General features: G+C 48.0%; 1 protein-coding gene across 2 annotated transcripts; it reads right to left on the bottom strand.

The window, feature by feature from the left end:
- Positions 1–1,033: 1,033 nt before the first annotated feature.
- GTF3C4 (general transcription factor IIIC subunit 4) lies at positions 1,034–23,659 on the bottom strand. 2 transcript variants are annotated; one of them, XM_030293194.1, is made up of 5 exons: positions 22,883–23,653; positions 13,790–15,610; positions 10,409–10,539; positions 8,351–8,439; positions 1,034–6,355 (listed from the first exon to the last, which is right to left on the bottom strand). In XM_030293194.1, exons 1-5 carry the CDS (start codon positions 23,237–23,239, stop codon positions 6,291–6,293), a joined length of 2,463 nt encoding a protein of 820 aa, XP_030149054.1. In that variant the 5' UTR covers positions 23,240–23,653; the 3' UTR covers positions 1,034–6,290. The 2 variants fall into 2 exon arrangements, with proteins under 2 accessions (XP_030149054.1, XP_030149053.1); XM_030293193.1 differs by lacking the exons at positions 1,034–6,355; positions 8,351–8,439 and adding an exon at positions 8,446–8,703 and having other exon boundaries at positions 22,883–23,659.
- Between the last annotated feature and the right edge of the window lie 248 nt (positions 23,660–23,907).

Raw genomic sequence — 23,907 nt, 5'->3', positions numbered from 1 at the left:
TGCCTGGGCATTACTTACCGCTGCTGGTGACGGTGCTGGGCCTGAGGAGGTTTCTAGACTTTGCTACAAACCATGTGAACCTGACAAAGTATGCACACAATATACAAACAATTCTGTTATTTATTTATTTTGAATAAAAAAGTGGCCAAGATAATACTGCGGCTCTGCATACAAAACACCACATGTTCGAGGTCGTTCCACATTTACAAAACTGCCGTTATGTACAGCACCGGATATTCACAGCAACTTTACTAGAAGCAAACGAGCAACTGAGGGGCGTCCAAAGTGGGAAAAAGCTAAAAACCAACCATCTTTCATTAACTGGAAAACCGGCCAACCAGCTGACCGGTAAAGGAAACGAGTACCTGTTAGGTTTTCCTTCTTCAGCAGTGACTAAAGAAAGACTGCCCCGCAGGGCTGTATGCCGACAACACACCCTCCACAACCTCCTCTTTGTTTTTTCTCCGCTCTTCTCCACTTCAAACTTGTCCCAGCAACCTTTGCCCTAGTATTAAATAAAAGCTCAGGACACCGGGATATGAGCTTCAGGAAAAGGCGGCGAACGAGTGCTGATGATGTGGCGTGGCCTGGTTCAACCCAGGAAGCCCAGTTCGAACCCAAGCGGGACTCTGGCCCTCTTCGGGTCGGCGGTCTTTGCAGTTTTGAACGCGCTGGAAAAAGGGACCCATGCTCCGTCTTGAAGGTGGCAGGAGGTGACTCATTCTACGCATCAGGAGCACCTACTCCGTGCAAGGCACTTGACATTAGGTGCTGCAGGAACTACCAAGATGAAGCAGACAGTCCCTGCCCTTGAGGAGCTTACAATCTAATCATGAACACTATGTACATATATACAGTGCAGAGAAGCAACCAAGTTTTCTGGATGCGGGGTATTCCAGGCCAGAGGTGTTCCTGTTCTTAAAGTTTCCTTTAAACGCCAAAAGTCGAAACCACACCACCCAACCAGATGGTAAGCACTGAGAAACTCTCTCTCTCACCTTAAGATTTTAGATGCCTGTTCTTTTCATTAAAAAAAAAAAAAAAAAAAAAGTCCTACGTGAACATACATATAATTCAAAGCTGAGCACGAAGATTAGCACAGGCATTGGGTAAACATAAACTATGTATCACTATATACAACACACTAATTTTTCTATGCGGTCTTGTTTCTGTATAAACAGGTTTGATATTCATGTTCCTTTCGTAAAGTACAAATCTGAGTAAGAGTCCTGAAGAAGCCATAATAACCCATTTTTGCTTTTAATTTTGCATTAGCACCCAGACCAAAGTGCGTGACACCCCAGCAGTCTGGTCGCCAAACGTAAAACCGATAAAGCACGAAAGCGTCTTGTAGCCATTTTGCCACCTCTTCCGGGGTCCAGCCTGACCACCTTACGGGATCTTTCTGCGAGAGTAACGGGATTTCGTGATGGCGAGGGAAGCAGATTTTTACCATGGAAACGGACAGGATTTAGAGTGCCGAACTTTAAATGAACCTCCCGGCCCAGTTACGGCAGCTCACCTGGACGGGCTCCGCCTGTACCGCGTCGGGAGGCGGGCATCATCTTGCCTTCTTTTCAGCTCCCGCCCAGCCTGGAACGAATGGCACCGCCGTGTTGGCCATCTGAACAATCCTGCCCTGAATAAACTCATTCACCGACTGGGACCTCAGGCTGTATATTAAGACCCACCCCACCCCGAGTATAATTATAACTCAAAAAAAAAAGCAAGGTAAGAAAAGCTGAGTCACCTAATCAGATAAAGACACTGGGGGAGAAGCAGTCCTATTCTAAAAGGAATAACTTCTTTATAGGATATTTTTTTTTAACAGCCATTCGCCCCTTAAACTGAATGGTTTCCACAGCAAGTTTTCAGAAGCAGCCCTGCTCTAACACAGAGTACATTTGCAGACGGAGGCCGCAGCCTGCCTACCAGACTCAGTCTGGCTAGAAGGCTTGATACTGATCTACAGCAGCACCTGGGAAACGAGTGCCCAGTCTTCTGAAAAACCCCACTGTTTCATCAGGACAGTGACGCTATAGTATTTCAGACCATTAGAAACAACTCTTTTTTTTGCAAATTTGAGTTAATTCCACTTAAGGACAGTCAGATTTCACATGCTCTGCAAGCACTTAAAAAGTTTTTTTAACGTTTTTTATCTTGAGAGAGAGAAGAAGAGACAGAGAGCGGGGAAGGGAAAGAGCGGGAGACAGAATCCCAAGCAGGCTCTGCACTGTCGGTACAGGGCCCGATGTGGGGCTCAATCCTAGGAACCATCAGATCATGGCCCGAGCGGAAATCAGAGAGCTGGACACTAAACCGACTGAGCCACCCAGGCGCCCCTGTGATCACTTTAAATAGCAGGTATCGTCTTAGCAAATGTGAAGATCATAACTCCGCAAACCTTTCTTAGCCTCAAGAAAGAGCAGTTTGAAGTTTAGTAACTATCAGACCTGAGAGACACACCTACTCCGCTCGAAGCTGTGCATGCTTCCACTAACGACTAACATGAAAACAAGTCACCGCAGTTAGATCTTTTAGAGGCACCCCTAAAACCGACAACCTTGAGGGACAAGGTTAGATTCTTGAGACACGCTGGAGCCTCACCGAACTGCGCAACTCCACGGACACACAGAAAGGGAGCGTGTGAGCAGAGAGGTGTGTTCGTGATTGATCACGGGAGCCACGCGGACGCCCTCAAGGGTCCACGGGGGGCTAACATTAAGACATTCATTCATTTCTCTGCCTATTGGCTGTTTTCACCGCCCAATCTCTTTAAAAACAAAACAAAACAAACAAAAAAGGGCAGAATATACCTTTCCCTTAGAAAAACTTAGGCCAGCCGACTTCTCATACAACCCGTTCAGCTTGGCGTCACCAAAAGTTCTGCTTGTCAGGACAATGCTGGCTCGGGGAGGGGGGTGGGTAGAGTAAGGAGCTAACATTTAGCAGACTCTACCCCAAAACCCAGCCAGGAGCTGCTGAGCACTCTGCTGCCACGGAAATAACCAAGAGTTTCGAAGAAAACCAGATACAGTTTACCAAGCTAACAACTAACACTGTTACCCTTAGAAAGAAGTCACTGTGTGATGCCATCTCTTCTGGGAAGGGAGACCTACCGTGTGATTTAATTTGTACAGATTTTATCACTGATCTGTCGTTCTTTCAAGCATGAAATCTGCTAGCTCTGGACGTGTCCTAAAGCTGAGAAAACCAGAGGAAGGGAAACCAAGAGGAAGGACAGGCAAGAGACAGGAATCAGGAGCAAGAAGGCTCTGGACCTGGACCGGTGGCGTTAATTCCTGCAGTGAAGTCACTAAACTCGGAAGCGGTTTGACTGTTGCAAGCGGAGCAGGTGTTCCTTAAAACTCCCCGTGACAAGCACCAATAACCACCAACTTCTTCTGCTTCTTAGCTGATAGCGTTCTAGTTACAACAGAATATATTTTAATATTCCATTACTACCCTTTAACATTCCATTCACCTGATTAACCCGCGACACTCGCTAACAGGTCCAACCCGCACGTTTCAACATTAACATTCCCAAAAACTTCTTAGAGAGAGGCAGAAAAATGTCACACTCAACCACACGCTTCGCCAGTGGTTCTAATAAGTCCTGACACTGAAAAATAATTGGTAGTTCTGGCAGATATAATAGTAGGTAGAGGCTGCTTGAAGTCTGGGTGGTGGACACATGAGGATTTCAGAATGAATCCCGAGCATAACAAGCTATCGATTTCTTATCTAGAGTAATGGGGACAAATTAACCCCGGGCGGAAAGAGCGCGATCCAGGTGTGGCTATCAGACTCCCGAATGCAACGTGTTGTAGCTGAAAAGGCCTAATTGCACACAGTCTTTGCCGCCGTGCTCCCAAGCAGCGCGACACCGTGGCTTCTACCGCTTCTGCCGCTTCTGAAACGGTTGTTACAGTGACAGCCGAGAGAAACTCAAAATCCACTAACCAGATCAGGCAGATGTGAGGAAGCACGGAGGGCATGACAAGTTTAAGCCGCGAGAGACAATGAGCCGGAAGATTCCAGGGGGTCACCCCTGCGTTCCCAAGGTCCCACTGACCGGCGCTCTGTCATCAGGTGCTCTCTTTGTGAAGTCGGAAGCGGACTGCGTTTGCGATGCTGCCACGAGCTCACACCAGCCTCCGTGGCTGAGAGGGTGGGGCTGGAAGAGGGGGAGACCGCCCAGTTCCACGCAGAAACGCGGGCCGAGCAGGGGTCGGGTGGGTTTCAGAATCTGAAGAATGCCCCCAGGCCTAGTCCCGCGCAGAGACAAGCCAGGTTCTAGCCCAACAGTTGCCATGTTTATTCCTACATAGACATACAAAATAATTTGGGAGACCCTTCTAGTTAACTCCCAAGAGTTAAATTCCCCCCAAATGTACAACTGTTTTAAATGAAAACTTAATGTAAGTTTTAAATGGCAGCAGCACAGAAGTCCCCAATCGGAACAAATTGAACACTGACCCTGGTTGGAACCAAAAATATGCGAGACTAAGCATCCCATGATTATGAAAACTGCAATAATTCCTTGACATGATCTCAATTTTTACCCTCCTATTTGCTGTCATGTCAAACAGCTACAGGCACAAACGACCACGGCCACACCGCCTTCTGAGCTGCGTCACCCACCCATGACCTTAATGCCGCCCGATTCTTTCCTGAAAACCAACTTAACGTGCCAGACGCTGGCATCTGGATCAACACTATTCTTGAAGTCACCAAGAGGAGAAGGATAAGCAGAAGACTCCAGAAAATACAGATTTGAACACAGGAGACAAAGCAAGATTAGAACAGGAAACCAAAGACATTTCAAAGCAGACTGGAAGCGCCTCTGAAGGGCTCTTGGCTCTCAACACGCGAGCGGAGGGGCAAGAATGCAGTGGTGTGGGGGGCGTCCGGGGGCATCTCGTCCAAACAGCAAGTGTTTCTGACGCGAGGCCAAGATGTCTTTCTCTGAGCGATCACAAGAAAGGCAGGAATAAATGTCAGAATAAAGGCCAGACAGCATGGGACAGAAGTGACAATTTCACATTTTGTATTTCCTATCCAACTTCCCAGAAATACGCACCATCTCGAGCTGTGGGCATCGCAGTCCTGTTGAATAGCACCAATCCCTAGGGCACTTACTTTGTAATCTGGCAACACTGTCATTCCTGAATGTCCATCTTTAGTTTTGGACTTTAAGGCCAACTGATGTCTAACAGCTCCTCTTAACAGCCCAGAGGAAAATACCAGTATTACAAATACCGAGGACCTTTATACTGAGGAGAAAGTCCCAGGCTCCCGTCAACTGAGCCGCACACACCTGTGGCACCAGAGCACGTCTGGGCTGCCCACTGCTTTCTGGAAGTTTCCTGGAAGTCTTTAGATGGACTGCACGTTCTCATACTGGATATAAATGAAATGTCTAGACATGTCAACATTAAAAACACTCCGAGTTTTAAGGAGAAAATATTCTTTTTCTTCTATGTACAAAAATCTCACGTAGGCTGTGACAGTCTGAAGCAGGGAGGTGTCACGGGTGAACGGGAATACCAGATGTCCTTTACACATTAAGGACAAAGGAAGGACAGGAAACCTGCTAACGTGGGAGCTCACTAAAAATAAGTCACAATTATTGACTCAGGAGAATCACCTGATCTTTTGACACATTAAAGCCAACTTTAGTCTTGGCTTCAACCTCTTAAAAATCCAGTTCTATGAGAATGGTTTCCATATGCATGAGAAACAGGAATCCTCGGGATACAGATCTGCGGCTGTTTGTTCGAAACAAAGCATCAGGACCCTGTGCTGTTTCCGACACTTTTAACGTGTGCCGGGATACCGCGTACCATGCACCGCGCGCTTAAGCTCTCTGGGGCAGCAGCTCGGCACCAAGGCAAGCGTTAAGCCCAACTTGGTCCAGCGAGGCCCTTACCCCAACTCTCTAGAAGAGACTGTTCTGTTCCCAGAGATGACAGGGCATTCTTGCGGTTCAAACTGCTTCAGTCAAAACACTTGAAAAATAAGTGTTCCTCACTGGGTGAGGAGGCGGGGGGCTAATGTTCATCTCAGAATGACTTAAAGTCTCTGCATTCAGTTGTTTCAAAGAAATCCCTTAGTCCCCAGAGACAGAGACCGTGCTTCAGAAATGAGTTCCCAGGGCCCTATCTACACTCCTGGAGAGAGCCTCGCCACCCGAAGGCCGGGATCAGCCAGCACGTCCTACGTCTTCAGGCCAGAGGGCATTTTCTGTAACAGAGTATGTGCCCTTCCCATCTTCCCACCGCTGACGTTCAGAAGACGGGAGAATCGCAGAAAGGGCAAGGGCTTTGCAGTAACCTCTTAATCCAGTCAGGATCTGCAAAGGAAGACAAGTGGCAGTGAGTGTCGACTTCGGAGCGGGTGGGCCGAGGCCTGGCCGGACAGCGTGAGCGCACAAGAGGCCTGGTCCTGGCTCTGCATCCTCAGAGCACCTCGCGCCAACACCCTAGACCAGCTGGACTAGATCTGTGCTTCCCAAAGCTAAGTGTGCGATGAAATTTTCATCCCTCTATGATGGAACAGGAAGAGAAGGGTAATGAATGAATGATTCATACAGCTAAACTTACTCAGTTCACGGACGGGACTGTACTTTGTTCTGGGAACATAGCCTTAGTACACTGTTAATGCTAAAATTTTGTTTTAATGTTTATTTATCTTTGAGAGAGAGAGAGAGAAAGGGAGAGAGAGAGAAAGAGCACACAAGCGAGGGAGGGGCAGAGAGAGAGGGAGACACAGAATCTGAAGCAGGTTCCAGGCTCCGAGCTATCAGTCAGCACAGAGACCGATGCGGGGCTTGAACTCCTAAACCTCAAGATCATGACCTGAGCTGAAGTCGGACACTTAAATGACTGAGCCACCCAGATGCCCCTAAGATATCCTTTTATAAAATTACAGTAATGGTATTTTTTTTTTAATGTATTACTTGGAAAAAAGCATGACCACACTGGCTCAACACCGTCTCCCCCTTTAAAAACTCCCCTAATCTGTAAGTGCTTTATTGTACGACTGCTCTCCAGACCCACAGATTCTCATTCTTCCTAAAGCTGTATGTAGCTCAACTCAAGGTCAATTTGGCAGGTGTATTCGTTTCTTTGATTTGTCTCAATCTTTTCCTGATTTCCTGTCTAAACATACCAATTCTCAACTGCAGCGAGTGTTTAAAGTTCCCTCTAATTTGTTTCAAAATAACGCAGTAAGAGGAGGAAAGCGAATGGGGGACTACAGATGAAAGAACAAAAAGCCACGAGCTGGGGTGCCTGGGGGGCTCAGTCGGTTAAGCGTCCCACTCTTGATTTGGGTTCAGGTCATGGTCTCCCGGTCTGTGAGATTGAGCCCCGCATCGGGCTCTGTGCTGACAGTGTGGAGCCTTGCTTGGGACCCTCCCTCTCTGCACCTCCCTCGCTCACACTTTCTCTGTCTCAAAATAAATAAACATCAAAAAAAAAAAAAAAAAAGGCATGAGCTGACAATTTCTGAATGATGGCTACACGAGGATTTATTATACTCTCTACTTTTGTATGTGGCTACATTTTCCACAGTTGTTCCACAGTAACAACTTAAAAAGAACACAAGCTGCCAGCACACCAACTTCTCAGAATGAGACGTTAGCCAGTTTGGAGTAAAAATCAAGAACAAGGGCATAGTTTTGTGGAGAATGTTTTGTTTTAGTTCATCGAGACCACAAATTTGCCCCAAACATGTAGATAATTATATACGCTTACGTCTAGTTAGCCTTTTTGGTTAGAGTGCGATGTGATGTGAATGAGCTTTGGGTCATGAATCTGACGTTCGCGTGACTATTTAAGTCACTAATTCCTTGCCCGCCTCTATGATCTTACTTCCAACTCATCATCTCAGAAATGTGGGCTTTGTCACCGGGCCCATCAGGAAAGAGAATACAGGCTAACCAGGAAAATCCTGTCATGGCTTTTAGAAGGATGAGTCCAAGCACACACCGAATATTCTGGCTTAGCAATGCTGTCTTTGTATACCTCGTCATTTGTAGAATCTCCATCCAAATATAATCTGCACGTGCCATCTAACACAAGCTCTGACATTTTTCTGAATGAATAATTTGTTTGCAGTAACGGAACAGCAAACTGCAGCCCTACTCACACACCAACGTGCAGTGACTATGTCCTTCCACATGACATATTCCAGTTCTCATTTTTCCATTAGTTGTGGTTTCATGATAAGACTGCAAAGGGCAGAATGAGCCTGCTGACGGTCCCTAGTGGCCTAAGATCCTGCAGGGTGGAGCCTGACCCGAGCTGAGCCAGCGCCATCCTCCCGAGGCTGGGCAAGCACTCACCTTCCGGAGCCGGGTGGCGGGCGATGCTGTCGTGGAGCAAACACCTTCTGTAGATCAGACTCTGGCAGGACTGGTAGGTTAAGAAGCACCTGAGAGAACACAGACTGGATCGTCAGGAGCAACTCGCCACACAGTTCCCGTACAACCATCCGCTAACCAAGTGAAGCACGTAAACGGCGCTCACGCGCATGGCAACAGGGTAGCCCTCTGCACACCTGCGCTGCCCCACCCTTAGTGAGGGTCCCCGCTCAGGGGCAGGTTGCTGAGCCAAGACATACAAAGCTTCCGGTCCAGTCGCTGCCACTTCTTGTTGGCCATTTGCGTCACTGGGAAAGCGTTTACTCTGTCCGTACCTGTCCATATTTTGAATTTCTGACATGTTAAAAAAGACGATCAGGTATCATATGGCAAATTATTCTTGTATGTGATTTTGAAGATTAGATCTAAGCACTGTGTTTAAGGATGTGACAGTACAATGGGGAAAACCTGAAAGGTACAGAAGACAAAGTTAATGGTGCAGACAGACGGGACGTGAAGAGACGTCCCCGGGTTCGGCCCTGTCCTGTGACCACTCGCTAAACACCCATCAGGACCAGGCTACAAAGGGCAGGTGGAATGGGTACCCACCAAGGACCAGGCATTGTTCTAGGAACGGCTGTGGACACAAAATTCCCCGTCCTCATGGAGCTTTGTATCCCAGAGGAGAGGGAGAAACAAACAGTAAACATCTATGAAGAGGCGGTGACTGCTAGGGAGGACAGCAAGGCAAGGAAGAGCGACAGGAAAACCAGGAGGCAGGGGACGCCAGCAGGGGTTACGGTTCCAGGTAGCGCGGCCAGGAAAAGGGCCTAACCGAGAAAGGAACGCCTGAGGAAGCCACACGGACACTGGTCAGAAGAGCATTGCCAGGCAGCGAGAATGGCAGTGCAGACATCCCGGAGGAGGAGGGGTGCCTTGTGTACCTGAGGAGCACTGAGGCCAGTGGGCTGGAGTGAAGCAAGCGAGGCGGAGAAGCACAGGAGAGGAGGTCAGAGAGGGGACGGGGGCCAGGCTGTGCAGTCTTGGTCACTAAAGGGGTTTTGGTGTTTACTCATCCCAAATGGGCAGCCTCTGGCGAGTTCTGAGCGGAGAGAGGGGTGACATGAACGGATGAAGTCTTAGGAGGATCACAATCATGGCCACACTGACGACAGACCGGAGGGCATGGGAGGAGGCGGGGACACCTGCCGGGAGATAACTACGTCACCCCGGCAAGGGAGGATGGTGTCTTCACCAGGACTGGGGAGGCGGAGGCAGTGAGAACAGGCTGGATGCAAACTGGAAACGCCTGTTGAACGTGCAAACACAGACGCTGCACAGGTGGTCGGACACGAAAGTCTGGCTTTCGGGGGAGAGATTCAGGCTAAAGCTCTCCGTTTAAGTCACCCGCGGACAGGCGGTGTGTGACCGCCAGGGAAGTGCTGACGAAGGAGAAGCAGGTCCAGGATGGGTCTCCAGGGGACGAAGCAGAATCAGCAAAGACAATAAGAACGAAGCGTCAGAGGCTGGAAGGAAACCAGGGAGGATGGCGTCCAGGAAGCCGGGAGACGCGGGCGCTTCAAGGAGCAAGCCGGGGGGAGTGACGCCCGGTGTCGAACGCGGCTCACGGGTCTGTCGGATCTGAGCACGCCAAGATGCCCTCTTCCAGTGAGAGCAGGAAGACTTCCACCTTTCAGTATAAAGTCAGACCCAAACGAGTGCACGACCTCTTTTACATTCCACTAACTTCAACAGATACTGCTTTCGTAATACTTTACAATTTTAATGCTCCTTCAAAGGAAAACCGTATCGCCAAAATAAAGAAAGCCCTCTGTATGTCAGGCGGTAAAAACATGGTCTTTAGAGAGCGTCTGGCCTTAGTAAGACCGATGAAAAAAGTCTATGCCTGGTTTTTTGGTAGTGGCTTTTCTCCAACCGAGTGGCAGGGGCGACATGTTTCAGACACACACTTTACCGCGCTCAGTGCGGCACAAACCTGGAAGAGGTGCACAAAGCAGGGGCTGGCTTACAATGGCTTACCGGAGCCAGATGTGGCCATTGGAGCAGACTGCCTGTTTGCGATCTGTGAATGGCAAGATCTCTTTACACAAACTACAGTGCTCAGGGAAGGTCTGTTTGTTCATCTTCTTTGAGATGTGTCCAATCAGCACCTAATGAGACAAAGCAGTCGGCAATGTTTAGTGGGGTGAGTGTAAGACTTGTCAAAGAAAAAGCCTACTGACCCAGTGGAGGAAGGAAAACATATGCCGTATGGATGGGAGATCGGCATTTCCACGCAGGCCGCTCATGGTGTCTGAACGTGACAAAGCCAGACCTTCTCCACGTGCTGACTAGCTGAGTAAACTAAATTCATTGAGGGACCCTCTGGTAACAGGGTGAATGCTAGCCACTAAAGAAAAAACTGTTCTGAAAATCGAAATCTTACCACTTGCCTCGTTTTAGCAGCTTCTGAAACCAGGGATTCAGAGTTCTGTTAGAAGACAAAGTATTTAGCTATTCTTTATAATGACTTAAGAAGGGAAGGCATAAAGTCTACGGCTGAAGTATTCTGTGAAATGCTAACTTTGTAAGATTGTACAAATGTCCGTTCTTTAAGAGAGGCTTACAAAGTATAAGCAGGATTAAAAAATAATCATTTCCCTTTTTGATAGCCCCAAGACCCATGACCAATCTGATCTAGCAGCCTGCCATCTGTGAACCACTGGGCCCCCCTGCAGAGGGGCGGTGGGCCCCCCGGGGAGAGGTTGACAGCACAGGCTCTAGAGCTGGTCCCTATTTCGGCTTTTCTCTGCTTCATTAGGATCACAGTGCAGGAAAAATCAAAGTCTAAAAAAAGGTATCTACTTCATTACTTTGTTGAAAAAAACCTTCACTGGCTACATCTTTTGCAGGCATGGATACAACGAGCCTTTAGAACTTCCTCGTCTTCCTGGGAGACAAGGTCCTTCGAGCTTTTTAATCCATTTACACTTAAGTTCTGGCGGAAGAACTCACATTCAGCCACTCACTAAAATTAGCTCACTGAAGTTCTGAAGGGTATCTTAACAGCTCCAAAGGGTGTCTGACCTACTCAGTACGTAATTTACAAATCTAAAGCCCATTACCTTTTGGCTTTCTAGGTTTTTTAGCCTTAAGAATTCTAATTTTTGGTCCCTCATGCAGCGACAACCACCCCTCCCTTCTTTTCCGGACAGGTCAAACACGCTGACAGTGGTACGACAAAACCTACTCCGGACTCCTTCATGAGAGACGCACTCCAGTTTTACACAAGGAAGAAGTGCTTCCATGTTTGTTCTCACTAGCCTTGATTGTGCAAGCCCAACTGTATTAGTGTAACTCCTACATTCCCAATGGGGGAGATACTGTTCCTTCCATGGGACAAATACTTATTCTTGGGAGGACAAGAATTCTTACCCTTTTTATGCATAAAGCACACTGATGTATGTAATCTGTATCAAAACACATGCACAATGTAGCTGTATTATTAGTAGGTTACAGGCAAGAACAATTAGGGGGAAAAATGCCTAAAAATGCTGGGGGTGGCGGGTGGCAGTGATAGTCTTAACTACACCAACATATCAGGCTGAGAATCTCAGAAACAATTTGTAATTACTAGATCAACGCGCTAGGTTTGAAAAGGTTCGTTTCATGTATATAGTGGGATTTTTTTAAAGACATGAAATGTAGTGTTTATTTTTTTTTAATGCTTATTTACTCTTGAGAGAGAGAGGGAAACAGAGCTGGAGCAGGGGAGGGGCAGAGAGAGGAGACACAGAATCCAAAGCAGGCTCCAGGCTCTGAGCTGTCAGCACAGAGCCGGATGTGGGGCTCGAACTTATGAGCCATGAGATGGTGACTTGAGTGGAAGTCGGACGCTCAACCGACTGAGCCCCCCGGGTGCCCTGAAATGCAGCGTTTCTAATCAAAACTCAGTTTTACCGATAACAGAGGTGCCATCTTCCCTCCTTTCCCCTGGCTCTGTTGGAAACACGTGACTATGCCAGTAGCTTCCTGTGCTCATTGCCCACCTGGACAATTACCTAAACTACGACCACCAACTTCCACCACGTACTTCCTAAAATGTTTTGTTAATCTTTCACCGACTCTTGTAACACTCCTGCTAGGTCCAGAAAACTTCCTCGCAATTCGCAACTGGGAGCACAATGGAATACTTTTTAAGAGCGGACTTTCGGAGATGAAAAACCAGTTACATGAACAGTACATTGTAACTACTCTTGAGATTGTACTGCAGATATCCTAGGCGTAATAATTTCGGGGTGGATATGCACACTTTCCAACAAGAAAATGCAGCAAGGAGTCTGTGAGTGGTTTAACATTAGGCATGAAGATACCTGAATTTACTACCTTCGATTTTATTTTATTTAAGCTTATTTATTTATTTCGAGAGAAACCGTGCATGCAAGGGGCGCAGAGGGAGAGAGAAGATCCCAGGCAGGCTCCGTGCTGATGCGGGGTATGAGCTCACTAACCGTGAGATCATGACCTGAGCTGACATCAAGAGTCAGGTGCTTAACCGACTGAGCCACCCGGGTGCCCCTATGGCCTTCAATTTTAAGACTCTGGGCAGTGAGAAGAAGTGTCAGTCTTAAGAGTAAAAAGGAGCACGGGCTTTTGTAGTTCTGAATACGTTACTATAAAGTATATTCCTTGAAACAAAAGTTTTTCAGGATTTTAGGAGCTATTACTTCACAAAGAAAGGTTCCCTGATGTCAGGGTAACAATGAAGTACACAAAGTCAAAGGGTTTCTTCTCTGCGGGAATTCCCAGAACCATCAAAAGAATGAGGTACACTGGGAGCCTCTAAGAGGAGGACAGAATGTAACCCTATCGTTCTATCAGGGAACTTGAATTCTGTGGAATACGTTTCGGATAACGCTCTAAGATGCTTCTAAACCAAAATAAAGATTAAGCCCAGTTTTTGTAAAAGTAAACATTATGAGTAATAATCTGCTCACTTGACATGCCCTTCTTGACTACATCAAAAGGCCTCGTCAAGCCTTCCCAAACGTGCGCAGTCCCTGTGCGGCCACCGCCGCCCCGTCTCCCAACCCCAGAACCTTCTGCAAACAGGGAGGGAAGCAAGCAGGGTGTCACGTTTGCCCTGCTGTCACTGCCCAGTCACATACGACTCGCTAAACGAAGCCTTGCTTATCCATCGGGCTGCGGTGGGAGGAAGCCTCGAAATGTTTTTTGTATGATTCGCAAATGTCCTCTGCATTAATCCACGTTTCCTATTTATTATTCTCCTGCACCTCACGCCAATCAACTCCTTACAAAATATCGAAGTCAAAGTTGGGTTAGGAATTGGTTTAGACCACTTCTCCCTCAGGCAGCAAGCAGACCTCTTACCGTTCTCGTGCTTCCGCTAGAAACACCTACCCGTGCCGTGCGGTCATCGTACTCCTCGTCAGACATCAGAAAGTTGCAGAGGCCCCTGGTGGGGATGCTCGTGTTCTCTGTGATCCAGGTGTGCAGGTACACTTCTCCTAAGACCCGCTTCATGTGCTCCCTGGTCAAGTGCATTTCCACGCCTTCGATCTTCCCTTGGATCTCCAGGAGCTTCTCTTCCATCGGCTCCCGGCCCCCGGCGTCTCCAGATGGGGTCAGTGAGTCGTCGATGGGGTCCTCGGGATCGCCCTCTCTGCTCCTCTCCTGAAGGCCCTGCCTACTGGCCTGTCTGGAAGTGCCTTCCTCTTGTTCCTCCTCGGCATTGCCCATCCCAGGGGAGTCAACGAGTAAGATTTTGGAGTCCTCGTGGGACGGTTTCCATAATGCTTCTGAAGGGGTTTTCTGCATCGACTGATACAAAATCCTCAAGAGGAACAGTTTGAAACGCCAAAAATACGTGGCCCCACTGCTTTCGATCTTTTTTTCCAAAGCTTCTTGTAAAAACTGCGGGATGTGTTTATCTTTTAAAATCTTCCAGCGAACCAGATCTATTAAATCAACCTGCTTGAAGAGATTCTGAACGGAAGACTCCAGGAGCTGAGCAGCTGCCTCTTCAAAGGTTTTGAGAGTAACGAACTGGACCTGGTAGTTTTTGTTAACGGGGTGGAGGCCGTTGACCATGCCCTCGGTCGTAATGACGGCCAGGTACGCGCCGCAGGGGCTCACCGCTATCCCGTGCGTCCTCACGGAGCCAAACACATCCGAGAGTTTAATTAGCTGGTGTTCAAACTTTAGCGCCACGTCTGTGAAAATGGGAATCAGCTGCCTCACCTTCCCGTCACTGGAACAAGTATACACCGTCCCGTTCTGCTTGTCCGCAGTCATGGAGACGATCGGCAGCGAGTGAAGGCCTGTGACGTGGGAATTGTGAACGTTGAGGCCTGCTTTGGAGATCAGAAGAAGACACCAAAACACATAGGATCCTCTTGCTGCCACCACCAAGCTACAACTACACTTCTGGTAAGGGTGATAGAGCGGGACACATTTAATGCTGTGCACTGGCAACTGGTCCATCTCTTTCCACAAGACAACAGGCTGCCTTAGAGTGAAATAGCCTTTAACTGCTTTGAGATTGACGGGCAGGATTTTTACAGGTCCAAAAGCACTCCCCACGATAAGGCCGCTCATTTTCCGATTATTGTGCTCATATTCCCACCAAAACAAAACACTAGGAGAGTTGATTCCGGACTCGATCGTGTTGCACGAAGAGATGGATTCCTTCCCCACAAAGGGCAACTGAAACTGCCACACGGCAATGTCGCCGTTCTCAAAGAGGACCGCCAGGAGCACGCTGCCTACGTCCCGGCACTCGTTGTTATGCTTGACCTGCTGAGTGGTGCAGATGCCCGACCACTCCATCCTGACCGGAGTCTGCATGCTGTGTCTCCTCTGAAACTCCGCGAAGTCCCCGAGATTCCCTTCCGGAGCCTCATTTTTAGAGAGTCTGTAACTGGTCTCGTAAAGACGTTCTCCATAAATCTCTGTCAGATCGACCAGCTGGACCCACTGGAGTCTGTTGAGGTTAGCCTGGATGGTCAGGCGATTGTCCATGGTCAGTGCCGCCAGGAGGCACCTGCCATTTGCATCACAACCCATGGGGGACCAGCTAGTATATTTGAATCCCCTCATCGGCGGCAAAGCTTTCCCCTCAGGGTTGAACACCCTATCCAACATGAAAGTCTGACTGACTGTGGGGTCTTTCGAGGTGGCAAACTTCTCCTTACACTCAGCGACTTCTGCTTTAGAGCCAACCTGAAAATAAGAGATACAAAAACTATCAGATAAATATTTCACTCTAAGAGGAATATATTTACATTACTTAGGGTACTGAGTTATTCATCAGTGTCGACTAGGTCACATTCGCATATACAGAATTTTGTATCAATTCTCTTAATTTTGAAAGACATACGTTTAAAAGATCAAGTGTGTGTCTGAAAGTGAGTACTTACTCAAGAAATAAAGATTTTTGTTTTAAGAGTCAGAATAAATGTTGCCATGATTCATAGCCTGGCTCCCACATTCTTTTTAGAACTGCCATAAATAATGGCCATAACAGCAACGTACTTGATCTTTAAAGCATTTAGAGCACGCAGCTGAACTACTCACAAAACCATAAACACGTTACATACTCATGAAAACACATACCCGTATACATCTTTGATACAACTGGATATTTGGGTTTTTACAATTTTTTTTGTGATACAAACACCAGCTTTAGGTTCTATCCAAAATTTCATCCAGAAACTATGCCGAAAGCCAACTCCAACTACTACATCCACTGTTTCCATAGAATAATGTCCACTCTGGTTAGACTACTTGCCATTCCTTGAATATTCCGTCCTCTGCCTCCCTTGGCCCCTTGTCTGGAATGCTGTTTTCCTATCTAAATCCCATCTGTCCCACCAGATCTAATTCTCTCTCTGAAGCCTTCTGAGATCATTCTGGCTTTCACCCATCACTCCCTTCTCCGAGTCTGTGACACATATCAGTGGTGCTATTTATTTAGTGCTTAGCTGTTTGACTACAAGCTCTTAACAGAGATTTTAAAGGGACATTAAAGACAAAGGAAGAGATAAATGACCAAAAGAGAGTGGTTCAGAGCCAGGAAGGCTAGAACACAACAAAGCAGGAGTCAACTGAACTGTGCTTTCTATGGATATGTGAGGCAGGAAGAGGAAGAAAGGACTTGACCCCACTGTCTTCAGGGAAATGGATCCAGAGAAAGAAAGAAGAATCTTTCAGATTTAGTGACAATCTCCTTTTACCTAGAGGCTGATCTTCAAATTGGAAAGGGTAGTTATTAGATGATTACAAAGGAATTCAAGCCTAAGACATATATAGACCTAATAAAAGTCACTTTAAATGAGTTTAAGTCCCCAAACCCAGAGGAATTACACTCCAGGACACAGGAAAAACTTGGAAGATGTTGCACTCCAAACCACTAACTAGTCCTCGGTAAAGTTTGAACTGGGAACGTGTCAGAAAACCAGAGTGCAATTAACAGTTTTAAAGTATCCCCTAAACAGTAAATGGGTAACAAAAATCGCAGACCACTCAGTCCGCTAGGGAATAAAATTCTTCAATTACTAACAAATAAAAGGTTTGTGTAGACAGAAGCAATCATTAGAAACCAGCACTGGATAACCAGAAAAATCTAATCTTATTTTCTGTCGAAACTGCTACATGACACAATAAATAAGCATAGAAAGGTAGATATCACGTTGTCCACCAAATGAATTAGACGACTAACTTTTCCTAAAGTGTGTTATGAACAACACCACCCCCTAAACTGTCCCTTGAAGTACAGCTGTGTGGCCAAGTCCTGGGAACGCTGTTTGCTACACAGCATCTCACTCTGAAGAGTCTCAGGAGCACGTTAGATGCCTTGGCCAAGGAGCTACTGAGAGCCTTACCTAGAGTTTTTGTTTTGTTTTTTTTTTTTAATTTTTTTTAATGTTTATTTATTTTTGAGACAGAGAGAGAGAGAGAGAGAAAGAGACAGACAGACAGAGCTCGAGAGGGGAAGGGCCAGAGAGAGAGGGAGACACAGAATCTGTAGCAGGCTCCAGGCTCCGAGCTGTCAGCACAGAGCCCGATGCGGGGCTGGAACCCACGAACCACGAGATCATGACATGAGCTGAAGTCAGACGCTTAACCGACTGAGCCACCCGGGCGCCCCATTGTTTTATTTTTTTTTAAACAACAGAACTTTTTCTGGGTGATGTCCTCCTTTATTATCTTAAAGAATACTCTGGAATCATGATTTAGAAAGGCATTTAAGGTAGCCTCTTGGATACATTTATGAACATGCTGGAGAAATGCAGACTGGAAACTCCAATTAAATGGAAGTGCAGCTGGCTAGCCTGTTGATAAAATAATGCTAATCAGAGCCCAGAGCTTTGTATGGGTAAATAAAATTTGAAATATGGCAGAATGAAGCACAACATAACGATTGAAAAATCTGTGCTATGAGGCCAAGACTACCTGGGTTCAAATCCTGACTCTATCACATAGCTTTGTGACCTTGCACAAATTGCTTAAAACTTCTGGCCCTAATTTTCTCATTTATAAATAGAGAACAATAATACAAGTCTCATAGAGTTAGGAAGTACAAATAAAGATGTAAAGCGCCTTTTTTTTTTTTTTTGGTGATCAAGAGTCTCCACTGACTGGGGCAACGGGCGGCACAGTTAATCCTGACTCGTGATCTCACAGTTGTGGGTATGGAATCTCTGTAAGATTCTCTTCCTCCCTCTCTCTGAATCAGCCAATCAATCAAAAGAATCTCTACTGACTGAGCCAATCAGGTGCCCATAAAGCACCTACTAATAAATGCTCAATAAATGTTAGCTATGATGATGAAAAATACTCTCTCAGGATTAAGTGTTAAGGAGACCTAATAAAAGGATGCAAAATGCAGAGCAGATATAAAGTTGTCCACCAAATGAAGGGAAGATATAAAGTCATTCACAAACCTTGTAATCCTGTAAGCTAAGCAATAATTGTTAGAATAGGTAGATTTGCTACAAATAAAAGCTACTAAAGAACTAAAAGTAAACTTAGCAGCAGAGGATGAAATCAAAGCAACTCTTGGTCCCACTCACTGTAGGAAGAACTCTTGAGAGGACAGAGAGCAGCTTGGTTCTCAACCAACGGAGAAAGCCCGTGCGGTTTTGTGTGTATGAGTCTGAATGAGTACGCTGCCCCTCCGAGGAAGTCTCCAACTCACAAAACCAGCCATCAAATTAAAACATGCAGCTGGATGCTGAAGGAACACACCACAGAGAGGAGCCCAGCTCCCAGAGGACCACACCCCGCCAATCATTTGATTATATACCATCCTGTTCCCAGCTGGCCACTATTACTGCTAATAGCTAATTCCTTTGTAAGTACCTAATGAATAGAAATTCACTTGAAGTTACCCAACAGGAAGCTTCTTGAAGGCAAGAATAGGATTCCAAAGACAGCCAATAGTTACTTAATGTGGAGTTAATAGTTTCCCATACTCGGAACGATTCATACAGAATAAAATTAGTTATACAAACATTAGAATTTGCAATTGTCTCCAACTAGATGATGATTCACTAACTCAGCAGTCTAATGGGAAGAGAAATTGCAAATCGTTCTTTTAAAGTTTGAGAGACAGAGGGGCGCCTGGGTGGCGCAGTCGGTTGAGCGTCCGACTTCAGCCAGGTCACGATCTCGCGGTCCGTGAGTTCGAGCCCCGCGTCGGGCTCTGGGCTGACGGCTCGGAGCCTGGAGCCTGCTTCCGATTCTGTGTCTCCCTCTCTCTCTGCCCCTCCCCCGTTCATGCTCTGTCTCTCTCTGTCCCAAAAATAAATTAAAAAATGTTGAAAAAAAAATTTTTTTTAAAAAAAAGAATATTCCAGGGGCGCCTGGGTGGCGCAGTCGGTTAAGCGTCCGACTTCGGCCAGGTCGCGGTCTCGCGGTCCGTGGGTTCGGGCCCCGCGTCGGGCTCCGGGCTGACGGCTCGGAGCCTGGAGCCTGCTTCCGATGCTGTGTCTCCCTCTCTCTCTGCCCCTCCCCCGTTCATGCTCTGTCTCTCTCTGTCCCAAAAATAAATAAAACTTGAAAAAAAAATTAAAAAAAAATAAAATAAAATAAAGTTTGAGAGACAGAGACAGCATGAGTGGGGGAAGGGGAGGGGGGGAAGGAGGGGGAGGGGGAGGGAGAGAAAGAGAATCCCAAGCAAGCTCCACGCTGTCAGCACAGAGCCTGACACGAGGCTCAAACTTATGAAACTGCAAGATCGTGAAAACCAAGGGTCGGGCGCTTAACCAACTGATCCACCCAGGCAGCCCGCAAATTATTCTTAAATCCCAGTTTTATTTTTTCAGATCATTCACTTCTAGCATTTTCCTTTATATCATACAACCTCAGTGCCCAGGACAGTAACTTGCAAATAGCAGGTAGTATTTGAACTATTATATAACTGCACATGTTCCTGAAAGAAATTCATAATCTAAATACAGGGTCATAGAGCAAAAGGTCCAGAGTGGCTCAGCACCTGGCCTTGTAGCAGTGCCGTACCTTGAACTGATCCAGGCTGCAGACGGGCCCACCTTTTGAATCAGAGCAAAGGCAAGCTGGACAGCACTGAGCAATTTAAATTTTTTTTTTAATGTTTATTTTTGAGACAGAGAGAGACAGAGCATGACTGGGGGAGGGTCAGAGAGAGAGGGAGACGCAGAATCCGAAACAGGCTCCGGGCTCCGAGCCGTCAGCCCAGAGCCCGACGCGGGGCTCGAACTCACGGACCGCGAGATCGTGACCTGAGCCGAAGTCGGCCGCTGAACCGACGGAGCCACCCGGGCGCCCCAGCACTGAGCAATTTAAATCCTTAGGCACTGCCAATGGGTAGAGCCATCAAAGTACTGATACCAACTTCTTCAGAGTCCTACCATCATACCCCAGGGATTTACCCCCACAGAAGCCTCTTTCAGAATTTCAGGGACAACTCAGCATTCACTCACCAAATGGTCGTAGTCTAATAAGACTGCTGACGGATGGTTTGTGTGATGTGCATTCCAAAGAACAGTACAGGAGGAGAAGACGCCACTAATTAACTTTGGACAACCCATCAATTACAAGAGGAACACAAAAGATTTGCTGTTACTTGTTAGACAGTTGTGCAACCAACGAGAGTCTAATTTTTATCAGAATATTCTAGATATCTTCATGTCCACAGCTACGGCGTTAATCCAGACCTGTATTCCTTCATACCTGTATGACCGCATTTATTACTTTAAGTACAGCATGTCGGGACCTATACTAAGTGATTGTATGTGTGTGTGTGCATATATGTGTATCCATATATACATACGTACATAGATGTATTTAATTTAATCTGCCAAAAAGTCTAAACAACACAGGTTTTAGCAACCCCCTTGTTGAGAGTGTCCTATCTTGCTATTTTGTACCAAAGCCCAATCTCTCCACCTCTATTTTATACTGACCCCAACAATCATTTTCTTGATTCTGGGCCCACCAGATTCATATTCCTGAACCATCCCAGGTCAGTCCATGTTTATGAAACTGTTACAGCCCTTCGGGCTTCTTAGAGTGAAGCCAACTTCTTCAGACTGTCAAAGTTCCCTAATGGGCTTCACCTCAATTTCCCTCCCTAGGAGAGCTCGGTCGACCCACCATTACTTACACAAACAATTAAGTACGTGCACGACTTAATTATGTGTGTAAGATGGACAGCTCATTCTGTTGGGGCTTGGAGGCCCCTCTCCCATGTTCCTCTTTTGAACCAAATCCTACGTTCTTTCAGGACTGCTTCAGACTCACCAGCAGATAAAACTCCCTGATGTATGTGCCTCCCTATTTCTGCCACTCTTTAAATTCTCCCTGCTAAAGTATTCAGTCTGTGTCACGCTGGACACACACACTTAAGGTTTTCTCTAGTTCATGTGCACATGAACATCCTTAGAAACAGTAGGGATGTACCTTTTAAAGCCCCTTTCTTCTGCCTCCCTCCCTGTTTCTCAATTTCACAGGAGTACCAGGGTCTACCTGATTTGTTTACACTCGAACCAATTTGTTCGTATCTTCTCCAAGATCTTACAGGGTTTAGTCATCCCAGTTTACCAATGATCTAACTCGATGACATGTTGTTTGCTTAAAACTTTCAAGTACGCTAAAAAAAAAAAAAAAAAAAAGTGGTGTGGGCTCCCTGCACCCTACCCACAGTGACTGATTCATATTTAAAATTGGTGGTGCAGGGGCGCCTAGGTGGCTCAGTCGGTTAAGCGTCTGACTTCGGCTCAGGTCATAATCTCATGGTTCATGGGTTCGAGCCCCGCGTCGGGCTCTGTGCTGACGGCTCGGAGCCTGGAGCCTGCTTCGGATTCTGTGTCTCCCTCTCTCTCTCTGCCCCTCCCCTGCTCATGCTCTGTCTCTCTGTCTCAAAAATAAATAAAACATTAAAAGTGTTTTTAACTGGTGGTGCAGAGAAGGCTTCCAAACCCTGTATGTGAAAGTCACATAAATACATTCTCTGGGCATAGACACAGATCTTTACGGTGCGTATCACTCTGTTATTACAGTAGCGCCTGTTCACAACTTGCCAAAGAACGTAAGCTCCATGAAGGCGGGGACCTTGTTTTGTACACAGCTTTATTTCCAGAACCTAGACAGCACTAGGCCGATACATGGTGCTATTCAAATATCTGCTGAATGAGGGAATACACGTTTTATAGATCCCATCTAGGCATAAAGATCTATAAAGGAAACAGGGCAAGTTTTTGTACTTGAAACCACTAATAAACGATAAGATTTCCTATTCGGGGAATAAAAAAAAAAAAAAAAAAAAAAAAAAAAAAAAAAAAAACCAAATTGGAAAACAGTGATCTCCCAACAGTAAAACTTAGGAACCCGAAAGTTCTGAAGGCAAACTTGGTTGCTATGAAGCTGAAAGCACTAAATCTACAGAGACCTTGAAGTTTAAGAACTGCGTTTACTTCCAGAGGCTTTTCATGCTGCATCCCAAAGATGTTCAGCTACAAAAAAACGAAAGTGCTCAGCGGCTCAAGGTGAGAAGGACCATGCATATAATAAAGTCGCTGAGACAGCCGAGACCCTGAAAAGGACCAAATTTTCTTCAGAGCTGAAGAGGCACCAGAGTAGGGCACGTCACCGTAAACAAAGCGAGCGGAGGGCCTCGGGGGAGTCGATTCCAGACAATAGGAGCAACTGTGGAGGCAAGGTCTGGGGTTGGGTCAAAGGGGGTGGAGTCTCAGAAAGCACCAGAGAGTAATCAGCGCCAGCAGTGGGGCAGACGCAGGGCCGCAGGCAGGACCTGGCTCGGAGGAGAGCTCCCGGGATACGAGAGTGTGTGTCGGAAGGGGGTGGGTGATCTGGAAAGCCGGGAGCAAACGGCCGCGGGGTTTTTTGTTTGTTTTTCAAAAAACGGCGACCCCGGCCACTCTGGATGCGACGAGGGGAATCCCCGGAATAGGCGCAGGCCGAGATTCCCCAGGGACCCAGGGGGTGACTTACTTTGAGGAGGCAGCTGTTGAGAGGAGCAGGCACCGAGGTGCGGTGGATAACCAGGTCCTGGCCCGGGTTGTGCACGTCGCAGATGAGCTCCAGCACGGCGATGCTGCGGGCCGTGGACACGGACACGCGGTGGTCCTCGGACCAGGCCAGCGGCTCTAAGCCGCTCACCGCATACTGCAGCTTCACGGCCGGCTCCCGCCGAGTCACCAGGAAGCGGAACGCGGCACTGGGCCCGGGGGCCGCGTCTGCAGCCGGCTCCTTCCCGCCCGCCTCGCCGCCCCCCTCGCTCTCCTCCTCCTCGGGCGGCGCAGGCCCGTCGGCCGCGAGCCCCACCCGGGCCTTGTCAGCCGAGCTCATCTCCCCTCAAGTGCAGAGGCCGGATCCCGGGACGCGCCAACCTCGCGCCGCCGTCCCGTTGCCGCCTCTTGCGCCGCCGCCGCCGCCGCCGCCGGCCCCCAGCGCCCTCCGCAGCGGCTTTCTCCCCTCAGGCCCGGAGCGCCGCCGAGCCAGGAAGGACCCCGCCGTTGCTAGGCGACCCAGTCCTGCCAGGTGGCCAAGGAGCTGCCTGTCTGGAAAGCGCGCCTCCTCGGCGGGCCGGACCGAGAAGCGCCCTGACTCGGCCGCAGTGGCCGAAGGGCAGGGAGCCTCGAGGGCAGCCGAGTCCCAGGCCCCTGTAGAGGCCTCCCGCGCCACCGAAGTGCTGAGGGAGCGGCGGCGCGGCGGCAAACGAAGGAGACGTTGGCAAGATGGCACACGGCCTCCGGTCTCTCAGAGACGCTCAAAGAACTTCACAAGCGGGAACGCCAGAGTGTTCGGTGGCATCGCCCGCCACGGGCCGAGCCGCGAGGGACTCCCCGCGCAGCGGCCGCCGCGGCCCGTACGCTCGCGGACGCCTCGGCACCCGGAAGGGACGCGGCCGCAGGAGCCGGCGGGGCAGCTGCGCGGGGTCCTCGCGCGCCGCCCACGTGGGCCCGGGCCGAGCCCGGTTCTCCCGGTCCCGCCGCGCCCGCCCGTGCCCGCGCCTC

This window comes from Lynx canadensis, chromosome D4 (assembly GCF_007474595.2).
Source record: "Lynx canadensis isolate LIC74 chromosome D4, mLynCan4.pri.v2, whole genome shotgun sequence".
NCBI classification, from domain to species: domain Eukaryota; kingdom Metazoa; phylum Chordata; class Mammalia; order Carnivora; family Felidae; genus Lynx; species Lynx canadensis.
This window is presented reverse-complemented; position numbering and strand designations above follow the sequence as displayed.